This window comes from Armigeres subalbatus, chromosome 3 (genome assembly GCF_024139115.2).
Source record: "Armigeres subalbatus isolate Guangzhou_Male chromosome 3, GZ_Asu_2, whole genome shotgun sequence".
In the NCBI taxonomy this organism is placed as follows: domain Eukaryota; kingdom Metazoa; phylum Arthropoda; class Insecta; order Diptera; family Culicidae; genus Armigeres; species Armigeres subalbatus.
Genome location: NC_085141.1, coordinates 317,181,813 through 317,193,176, shown reverse-complemented (window position 1 = coordinate 317,193,176; position 11,364 = coordinate 317,181,813). Strand labels below are relative to the sequence as shown.

The 11,364-nt window shown below is 41.4% G+C and overlaps 4 protein-coding genes across 4 annotated transcripts; 2 read left to right on the top strand and 2 right to left on the bottom strand.

The window, feature by feature from the left end:
* Positions 1-266: 266 nt before the first annotated feature.
* On the bottom strand, positions 267-808 carry LOC134222675 (uncharacterized). The gene is made up of 2 exons (XM_062701835.1): positions 583-808; positions 267-523 (listed from the first exon to the last, which is right to left on the bottom strand). Exons 1-2 carry the CDS (start codon positions 806-808, stop codon positions 267-269), a joined length of 483 nt encoding a protein of 160 aa, XP_062557819.1.
* Positions 809-1,896: 1,088 nt separating this feature from the next.
* Positions 1,897-2,519, top strand: LOC134220916 (uncharacterized). Its single transcript, XM_062700069.1, has 2 exons — positions 1,897-2,122; positions 2,185-2,519. Exons 1-2 carry the CDS (start codon positions 1,897-1,899, stop codon positions 2,457-2,459), a joined length of 501 nt encoding a protein of 166 aa, XP_062556053.1. The 3' UTR covers positions 2,460-2,519.
* A 604-nt stretch (positions 2,520-3,123) lies between these two features.
* On the bottom strand, positions 3,124-9,131 carry LOC134222674 (uncharacterized). Its single transcript, XM_062701834.1, has 3 exons — positions 8,906-9,131; positions 8,601-8,846; positions 3,124-3,290 (listed from the first exon to the last, which is right to left on the bottom strand). The coding sequence occupies exons 1-3, from the start codon at positions 9,129-9,131 to the stop codon at positions 3,124-3,126; spliced, it is 639 nt and encodes a 212-aa protein (XP_062557818.1).
* A 1,069-nt stretch (positions 9,132-10,200) lies between these two features.
* LOC134220914 (uncharacterized) lies at positions 10,201-10,809 on the top strand. The gene is made up of 2 exons (XM_062700068.1): positions 10,201-10,431; positions 10,494-10,809. The coding sequence occupies exons 1-2, from the start codon at positions 10,206-10,208 to the stop codon at positions 10,766-10,768; spliced, it is 501 nt and encodes a 166-aa protein (XP_062556052.1). The 5' UTR covers positions 10,201-10,205; the 3' UTR covers positions 10,769-10,809.
* Positions 10,810-11,364: the final 555 nt, after the last annotated feature.

The window sequence follows — 11,364 nt, the reverse complement described above, 5'->3', positions numbered from 1 at the left end:
GTGCCTCGATTTAAAACTTCCAGGGTAGATTTTACGGAATTGTTGCATGGAAACATAGGGAAAAAGTCTGGTGGATATTTCGAAGAATTTTCCCCAATACAAAAGATTAGAAAATACTTTAAACGTTTCGATTTATTTATGTATAATTATTTTTACATTTCATGCAAGAAATCAATCAAAAGTCACAAAAAAAAACAGTTACCAGTTTTGGAGTATACAAATATTTTCAAACTAAATATTACCGAAAAAGGATGAAATACTATGCACTAATAATAACCGTAGACCTGGACACTGTACTGGAAATAGTTGGTAGCGTACGCTCCGATGATCATTTCGATGAACTGCTCACCAACTCCACCGGAAATAACGTAAAAATCACCCAGTTCAGAACTCTGGTTCACAACTATTTCAACAAAGGTAATCACCGCTCCGGTTCCAAACTGTGGATAGCGCAAGTACAATGACACATCCTGCAGTGTCTCCCACGATGTATAGTCCTGACCGGTACCCACCAATTGGTCACCTGCATTTCGAAACAAAAGTTTTGAAATTACCCATGCTTGAAGTTCAAATAATACGAACCTGGCAATCGACTTCCCACCGTATACACAATTTGTGAACGGTTGTTCTTGGTGGTAATCAGCGGGACAACATCCGACTTAGGATGAGCAGCTTTGTAGGCGGCAATGTCCGGAATGACTTCCAGTTTGGCCTTGATTAGTTGTGGCGGATTATTTTCAGCACTAGCGGTGACCAGACCAAAGGCCAAAGCAAGCACAAGAATTGAAACGCTGGTTGATTTGAACATTTTGAACTGTAACTGTTTACTTGAAAGAAATACTGATGCCAATAAGGAATAGTTGATTGAATTTATACAAATCAGAATCGATATAAATAACCGCAAGTAATCTTATCTAATGATGATTGTGTCCATCAATTTGTTCTGAGAAATTCAAATCCCAGTTTGTCGTAACCAGAGAAGTTATCTTCAAAAATATGCTTTATTCAATAACAATGATGTATCGAACCGTACAAGGTTGGTGTCTTGGCTAAATGAAAGGCAGTTTCACTTCTATGCGTATAGCCTATTCAGATTGCGCCATTTATGATAATAAATAATCATGATAAAGAATAACTTGATGTCGACGAGCTCGGTGGTCTAGTGGCTACCGCTTCTGCCTTATAAGCAGGAGGTCATGGGTTCAATTCCAGGCAAGTCCCTCTCCTACTTTGTATTTCTATCTTAGTTCTTTCTGTGTTTCACGTTCTACCAAAACGATTCCTACTGTTATAATTTCCCACACAATCCCAAAACCTCCCGTGGCACCTTTGAGAGGTCGTAGAGTTCTCTACATCTTTCTTAAGTGGGTGTCCAACTAACCATCCTTCCCCTTCCTCAATATTCGCAAGGACGTGGCCAGGACAGATCTCGACTATTGGACAGTGCATTGCTTCCATCTAAGAGATAGTGATTAGTCCCAAATCAATATCTGTGGTAACGGATGAAAGTGATGCTACCTCATACAATAGTCTTGACTTGTACCACCTACAAATTTAAAGTGAATTGCTCAAAGGTAATGCTAATGATAAATAATAACTTGATGTCAATTTCCATACATTCAATTTGCATTCTCATATTTAACACGGTAATTATTATGATAAAGGACGTAACCTGAATATTATTAAATTTGATTTTCCATCGAATTATTACATCATTGTTATTGAAGTCGCGCCAAACTGGTATTGAAATTTCTCAGAACAAACTGATCGACACAATCATCATCAGATAAGATAACTTGCGGATGCATAACCGCATCGATTCTGATTTATATAAAACCGATCAACTATTCCTTATTGCCATCAGTATTTCTTCCAAGCAAACGGTAACAGTTCAAAATGTTCAAACCAACCAGCGTTTCTATTCTTGTGCTTGCTTTGGCCTTTGGTCTGGTCACCGCTAGTGTGGAAAATAATCCGCCACAACTAATCAAGGCCAATTTGGTAGTAGTTCCGGACATTGCGGCCTTTAAGGCCACTCATCCTGAGCTGGATGTTGTTCCATTGAATGCTACCAAGAACAACCGTTCACAAATTGTGTACACGGTGGGACAACGCTTACCAGGTTCGTAACATTTTAACCTCAAACCTCGGGAACGAATTAAAAACTTAAGTTTCGAAATACAGGTGACCAACTGGTGAGTACCACTCAGGACTATTCGTCATCGGACACATTGCAGGACGTGGCGTTGTACTTGCGCTATCCAGAGTCTGGAACCGGAGCGGTGGTTACTTTTGTTGAAATAGTAGTGAACCAGAGTTCGAATCAGGGTCACGCTCACATTGTTTCCGGTGGAGTGGGCGAACATTTCATCGAGCTGGTCGTGGAAGCGTACGGCACCAGCTATTTCCAGTACAGTGTCCAGGTCTATGGATACTTTTCGTGGGAAATTGAACCATGAAGTGTTTACTGGCCATTCGTGTATTTTGCGATAGATGTAAAAATGTGTAAGGAACTTCCACGTTATCGCCATTTTAATTGCATTCAGTAAATAGTTGATGAGTTCCAGTAAATTGGTGTACTTGCTTACTTACTGGCCGACTAAATGATTTCCAGCCTAGGTTATTGCCCACTACAGCCTTATCCTGTTGGTCGGTTAGATTTTGGAGGCTAAGCCGCCATGAACCTCTGGGTCTGCCTCTTATACCATATTCAGCTGGGTTCCAATATGATGCTTGTTAACAGATTTCGTTTTCGCTCCTATGTAAGATGTGGCCGACCGATTCCTCTGAGCCCACAGTGTCAGCTTGATATCATCCTTGAGTGATATCAAAAAAGAAAATTTGTACCAAGGCAACATTATTAGCTATGTACCGCAATCCATGGGGAACATTGATCATTTTGATGCCAATTTGCCAATTTCTTTGAAACTTAAGATTATTAATGATAAGCTACTGAAAATTTCAATTCATGTCAAAGCCAGTAAAAAAATCATATATAACCTGATCCCGTTCGTGCATCCCTAACACGGACATCAGAGTGATGTAAGTTACGGGCCTTCTGGTCCACCGTAAAACTTTATTTGTGTATAAAAGAAGCAGTGTCTGTCGTGCGCAAGTCATTCACTACACCCGCGTCAAACCGAATGCACCGCACCGGACCGGACCGAAACGAAACGACGTGAGGCAAACCGGTGGCGTGGCACCAAAGCTGGTGGTGGAAAGGTAGGGAGAAGAAGACGACGACGATGGTGGCTGCAGCAACAGTAGCGGGGGTTGCGCTTCGTGAATCTCTACAACAACCCAAGCGGAAACCACTGAGGACTTGACTTGACCATGCCTTTAAATATACTCCTTTGTCAGCCAAAACGCCATCATCATCGACGCTTTCGTGTTGGGATTCTTCTTTTTTACTCTAGTTGCACGTTGCTGGCGTCTACTTCCTAATGCCGACACCACACGGTCAAACAGTTTGACAAACATTGATTCCACCCTCGTTTAGTCAAGCATGCACCATGTTCCACCAACTGCGGCGCAAACACTCAATTTATTCGACCAACAATGTCACACACGTACGGGCCGATTATTACTTGATACTTGATTTGCTACAGCTCTTCTCTACTAAATATTATCTTCGATATCCGATCAGCCTCCTTTAACGTCCATGTTTCATGGCCGTATAAAGCCACCGGAAGAATCAGAGTAGTATACAGCGCGACTTTTATCTTCATTTGCAGAATACGGGACTTAAGTTGGTTACCCTAGCAGCACAATTCACGTTGATTTATAAATAACTCATATATGACCAAATTTAGTCGTATATGAGTATAATAGACTGATTTACAACATGTGTGTTGCTCGGGTATGATGTCCGTGATAAGTCCTATTTGCAGCTGCAATACGCCTTTTCACCTCGCGGGCAACATCATTATCGCACGTCATTAATGTTCCACAAATTCTTCTACCACTTCAAATTTTTCACCATCCAGCACTATTTCGCCACCACCACCACTAATGAATCCACGTCAATTGCCAGCGACCATGTACTTCGTTTCGCTGGTATTGATCGTGAGTCCAATCCTCGCTGTCTCCCTCTTAAAAGGCACAAAAGCCTCTTCCGCGGCACGGCGATCAATCCCAATAATATCGATATCGTCCGCAAATCCCAGGAGCATATGCGATCTTGTGATAATGGTACCGCTTCTTTGCTCACCAGCTCTCCTAATCGCTCCCTCGAGCGCTATATTGATCAGTAGATTCGAGAGTGCATCACCCTGCTTTAATCCATCTAAGGTAACAAATAATGTCGATATTTCATCCGCAACCCTTACACTCGATTTCGAATACGTCAAACGTTATACGAATCAGCCGTATCAGTTTCGCCGGAAAACCATGATCATGCATGTGCCACAATTCGTTCCGTTTCACTGAATCGTACGCCGCTTCGAAATCAATAAACATATGATGTGTCTGCAAGTTGTATTCCCGGAAATTATCAAGGATTTGTCTCAAAGTTAACATTTGATCCATCGTTGATCAGCCCTCACGAAAACCTGCCTGGTATTCATCGACGAAGGACTTTTCAAGCGGTCTCAATCTGTTGAACAGAATACGGGACATAATTTTGTACGCCGAATTAAGGAGGGTTATTCCTCGGTAATTGGCGCACTCCAGTCTGTGCCCTTTCTTAAAGAGAGGGCAAATGAGGCCGTCCAACCAGCTAACAGGCATTTCCTCGTCTTCCCATATTTTCGACATAATATGGTGCAGAACTTCATAAAGCTGCTCACTGCCATGTTTGAGAAGCTCAGCCGGGAGCTGGTCCTTCCCCGCAGCCTTATTGTTTTCAGCTCTTTAACAGCTTTTTTAACCTCATCTAGTGTAGGCGACTCCACAGCTTGTCCATCGTTGCTAGGGTGGTCGGTATTGCCCATTTTTGACAAAAACCGGTATTCGGTATTTGGTGGAGTCAATACCGGTAATACCGGTAGAATACCGGTTTTTGTGAAAATTTCAGGTGCTAAATAAAGCTTTGGACTTTTGGATGAAAAACAATGTTTGTTGCCAAACTTCAAATGTTAAAATCGTTGCTTGTTGAGCTGGGCGAAGCTAAACTTAATTAGACATAACATACTGAGCGACTCATCTCCCAATCCGCCATGGATTTTGTTGGAAATGTTGCCAATTACTGAGAATGCCCTCTCTGGTTCAACCGAACTAGGACGAATGGTTCCAAGACCTTCGAAAATCAGTGTCAAATACTTGCCCGTAATCCCTTCCGATTCATAATAGGAGAATTCCTTACGGATTGTATGCAAGGATCCCGGCGTCAACGTATTTGCCACCAGCAACGCAAGTGTTTTGCTTTGCTACAATCTCTTCACAAGTTGTTCTAAAACCAGAAAAATATTGATAGAGGCATCTTCTTCGTACCGATCGTCAGGTATGATCGTTGTCTCAGTTTCGACGACCGCATCAGGAATGATTAGACGCTTCAAGATCCCATACGCATGGTTAATCAAAGTAGCTCTCGATGCCTTGAAGAAAATGCCAAAATCGTTTCTGATTAATTGCTTCACGGCAGAATTATTCAAAAAAGCAAAAAGATCGGCGTATTTGGATCGTCTCTTTTGGATTCATTCTGCATTCTGATTCATTCGATGCTTTAATCGAAATAGTGGCGGAAATATCTGTGGCTTGATTTGATAATAGTTCCAACGTAAATTGGAACGCCACGTCGGCTTCATATAGAGTGCAAAAATTACAGAGCAGTAGTTCCACAACAACTTGAATATGTTCGAGGCTTGAATTATTTCAGCGTGCCTTGGCATCAGCCACTAATTCAAATTCTTTTCCGAATCCAGGACGGACATATTTTTGCAGAAAATCGTTTTTCATAGGTGATCTACGGAAGAGAAAAACTACTTCTCGTACCGTTTTCAAAATTTCATACATTGCGAGAAAATTCTGGACGATATCAACAATGTTCATTGAAGAAAAAGTCAGATTTTTTATACTGACAGCAAAACTATCAATACCGAAAATACCGGTATTTTCCGTCTCTAATACCGGTATTTTCAGTACCCAAAATTGGCCGGTAATACCAGTATTACCGGTTTCGGTACTACCGGTTAGACCACCCTAATCGTTGCTAATATTTATTCTGTTCACCGATGCACCGTCACTTCCTCTATTCAACAAAGTCTCGAAGTGTTGCTTCCACCTGGCAGCCACTTCGGTTTTATCTGTCAGCAAATTCCCTTGTTGGTCGTTGCACATGACGAGATGGCGCTGTCTTTCTCCGCACGCCATTGACAGACTCATAGAACCTCCGCATATCGTTCTGCTCCATTTTTCCTGCGCTTCGCTAATCACTTGTCCTTCATAATCTTTCTTCTTCCTGCGGTGGGTTCGTTTTTCGGCTGCTCTTGCTTCCTCGTACGGATGTCTATTCGGTCGGGTCCCCAACACCAACATCCGGGTTCTGGCAACGTTCTTCTCGTCCGTCACTCTCTGACACTCCACATCGAACCAAGCCGTTCTGGGTCGCCTCTGTGCAGTGCCTACCACTTCTCATGCTATTGTGCTCACCGCTCCATGGATCGACTCCCATAGATCGTTGATGTTGTCGCTAACGTTGATTGCACTTATCCGTTCGTCGAGCTTCTGGCGGTACTCAACCGATACTCCTTCCGCCGACAATCGCTGGATATTGTAACGCATCGTTCGCTGTGATCTTTCGTTCGATACAGTTGACAACCGTGATCGAATTTTACTGACAACGAGGTAGTGATCAGATTCTGTGTTCGGACCTCTGAATGTCCGCAGATCGATATTGCGCATAAATCCCAAAATTTTATTCCCACCTTTGGGTTTCCGCGCCGAGCACTCAGCGCCAGACTCGGCGACAAGGGGAAAGTTATAAAATTGATAACCCTGATTTTTAACAATTAATGGCTATTGTTTGTGTGAGTGCACCGATGTCAAAAAATACAGAGTCTATTATATAGAGTTGCGCAAAGAGGATCTTCTTACTCTTATTCTGAATGATGCTCTTGTTATTATGCCGCTCATTGGAACATCGTCGGAGGAAGCCAAGGAGGAAGCAAACAGTCAAAAATTGTCCTTTCGATACGATCCACATTAGACCCACCCCACCAGTGGTAATCTAATGTGGACACCGTTTCGACTGCACACGGACAATCTGTTGCTTTTCTGTCTGTCCCAGCGAGCCGATCCACTAAAAGACCCTTCCGGTAATATTTTGTGGATATCGGTTCACCTTGCACATGGATTACATGTTGTTCTCTGACCTGTTGAGTGTTAGCCAGTAGCAACATTTTGATTGTATTTTGATTTGTATTTTAACAAATTGTGTACATGATTTTCTAAATCAGCTTTGCAGTTTTTTGATATATTTATTAACGTTTATATGATAATGCGGCCCTCCTTAGCCGTGCGGTAAGACGCACGCAATTAAGTGCAATCCCTATCATCGTGAGAGTTTAAGGTGGTTATACAACAAAGCCACAAATCGGCCATCTTGGAAACCACGTGCTTTTTCTAATGATTTTTCAAGAGCACGAATTGAAAGAACCACAACGCCCATGGGGATGAAACAAACCGTAGAACGTTTGCTTGCTTATGCTAAACAATCGACTTTAATTTCAGCATTGTACGAACAATATTTCGCTAGATTTGAACTTTTGACAATAGGAGTAGAAAACCGTGTGGTGAATTTGAAATTCACCACATGGCTCGATTGTATAATCACCTTAAGGTGATTATAGAATGAAGCCCGTGGTGAATTTCAAATTCACCACACGTTTATCTACATACATTTCCAAAAGCCCAAATCTGGAGTAGTAGGTTTCGTACAGTGCCGGACCTCAAATTATGATTGTTCAACATAACTAAGCAAACGTTCTACCATTATTTCAGCTCCATACGCTTGAAAAAAATATTGGAAAAGCACGTGGTTTACAAAATGGCCGATTTCAGGCTTTATTCTATAATCACCTTAATAAACATAATATTTTTATACTAAAGAATTGCGGCTCCTCAAAGCGTGATCCACGATTGAGCCTAGTCAACAACTGTTCAAACAAATCCTAATGTTTTGCCCTTATTTTGTTGAGATTCTGTAAGATTTTGAAATTTTTTCGATGAAATGAGGAATTAGGAAATATTTTTGTGGTATATGAAAATTAACTATTTTGGAAATCAATTCTCAAATTTGAGGGGGGAGGGCCAGGCCCCCTCTGCCACCCCTTATTTACGCCAATGGTTCTCTCACTCTCTGTTTGCAGGTGATGACATCATAGCTGTGCCTCGATTTAAAACTTCCAGGGAAGATTTTACGGAATTGTTGCATGGAAACATAGGGAAAAAGTCTGGTGGATATTTCGAAGAATTTTCCCCAATACAAAAGATTAGAAAATACTTTAAACGTTTCGATTTATTTATGTATAATTATTTTTACATTTCATGCAAGAAATCAATCAAAAGTTACAAAAAAAAACAGTTACCAGTTTTGGAATATACAAATATTTTCAAACTAAATATTTCCGAAAAAGGATGAAATACTATGCACTAATAATAACCGTAGACCTGGGCACTGTACTGGAAATAGTTGGTAGCGTACGCTCCGATGATCATTTCGATGAACTGCTCACCAACTCCACCGGAAATAACGTAAAAATCACCCAGTTCAGAACTCTGGTTCACAACTATTTCAACAAAGGTAATCACCGCTCCGGTTCCAAACTGTGGATAGCGCAAGTACAATGACACATCCTGCAGTGTCTCCCACGATGTATAGTCCTGACCGGTACCCACCAATTGGTCACCTGCATTTCGAAACAAAAGTTTTGAAATTACTGATGCTTGAAGTTCAAATATTACGAACCTGGCAATCGACTTCCCACCGTATACACAATTTGTGAACGGTTGTTCTTGGTGGTAATCAGCGGGACAACATCCGACTTAGGATGAGCAGCTTTGTAGGCGGCAATGTCCGGAATGACTTCCAGTTTGGCCTTGATTAGTTGTGGCGGATTATTTTCAGCACTAGCGGTGACCAGACCAAAGGCCAAAGCAAGCACAAGAATTGAAACGCTGGTTGATTTGAACATTTTGAACTGTAACTGTTTACTTGAAAGAAATACTGATGCCAATAAGGAATAGTTGATTGAATTTATACAAATCAGAATCGATATAAATAACCGCAAGTAATCTTATCTAATGATGATTGTGTCCATCAGTTTGTTCTGAGAAATTTGAATCCCAGTTTGTCACGACCAGAGAAGCTATCTTCAAAATATGCTTTATTCAATATCAATGATGTATCGAATCGTACAAGGATGATGTCTTGGCTAAATGAAAGGCAGTACCACTCCTAGGCTTATAGCCTATTCAGATTGCGCCATTTATGATAATAAATAATCATGATAAAGAATAACTTGATGTCGACGAGCTCGGTGGTCTAGTGGCAACCGCTTCTGCCTTTTAAGCAGGAGGTCATGGGTTCAATTCCGAAAGTCCCTTTCATACTTTGTATTTCTATCTTAGTTTCACGTTTTACCAAAACGATTCCTACTGTTATAATTTCCCACACAATCCCAAAACCTCCCGTGGCACCTTTGAGAGGTCGTAGAGTTCTCTACATCTTTCTTAAGTGGGTGTCCAACTAACCATCCTTCCCCTTCCTCAATATTCGCAAGGACGTGGCCAGGACAGATCTCGACTATTGGACAGTGCATTGCTTCCATCTAAGAGATAGTGATTAGTCCCAAATCAATATCTGTGGTAACGGATGAAAGTGATGCTACTCTCATACAATAGTCTTGACTTGTACCACCTACAAATTTGTGCGAATTGCTCAAAGCTAATGCTAATGATAAATAATAACTTGATGTCAATTTCCATACATTCAATTTGCATTCTCATATTTAACACGGTAATTATTATGATAAAGGACGTAACCTGAATATTATTAAATTTGATTTTCCATCGAATTATTACATCATTGTTATTGGAGTCGCGCCAAACTGGTATTGAAATTTCTCAGAACAAACTGATCGACACAATCATCATCAGATAAGATAACTTGCGGATGCATAACCGCATCGATTCTGATTTATATAAAACCGATCAACTATTCCTTATTGCCATCAGTATTTCTTCCAAGCAAACGGTAACAGTTCAAAATGTTCAAACCAACCAGCGTTTCTATTCTTGTGCTTGCTTTGGCCTTTGGTCTGGTCACCGCTAGTGTGGAAAATAATCCGCCACAACTAATCAAGGCCAAGTTGGTAGTAGTTCCGGACATTGCGACCTTTAAGGCCACTCATCCTGAGCTGGATGTTGTTCCGTTGAATGCTACCAAGAGCAACCGTTCACAAATTGTGTACACGGTGGGACAACGCTTACCAGGTTCGTAACATTTTAACCTCAAACCTCGGGAACGAATCAAAAACTTAAGTTTCGAAATGCAGGTGACCAACTGGTGAGCACCACTCAGGACTATTCGTCATCGGACACATTGCAGGACGTGGCGTTGTACTTGCGCTATCCAGAGTCTGGAACCGGAGCGGTGGTTACTTTTGTTGAAATAGTAGTGAACCAGAGTTCGAATCAGGGTCACGCTCACATTGTTTCCGGTGGAGTGGGCGAACATTTCATCGAGCTGGTCGTGGAAGCGTACGGCACCAGCTATTTCCAGTACAGTGTCCAGGTCTATGGATACTTTTCGTGGGAAATTGAACCGTGAAGTGTTTACCGGCCATTCGCGTATTTTGCGATAGATGTAAAATAGTGTAGAGAACTTCCACGTTATCGCCATTTTAATTGCATTCAGTAAATAGTTGATGAGTTCCAGTAAATTGGTGTACTTACTTACTTATTGGCCGACTAAATGATTTCCAGCCTAGGTTATTGCCCACTACAGCCTTATCCTGTTGGTCGGTTAGATTTTGGAGGCTAAGCCGCCATGAACCTCTGGGTCTGCCTCTTATACCATATTCAGCTGGGTTCCAATATGATGCTTGTTAACAGATTTCGTTTTCGCTCCTATGTAAGATGTGGCCGACCGATTCCTCTGAGCCCACAGTGTCAGCTTGATATCATCCTTGAGTGATATCAAAAAAGAAAATTTGTACCAAGGCAACATTATTAGCTATGTACCGCAATCCATGGGGAACATTGATCATTTTGATGCCAATTTGCCAATTTCTTTTGAAACTTAAGATTATTAACGATAAGCTACTGAAAATTTCAATTCATGTCAAAGCCAGTAAAAAAATCAGATGTAACCTGATCCCGTTTGTGCATTCCAAACACGGACATCAGAGTGATGTAAGTTACGGG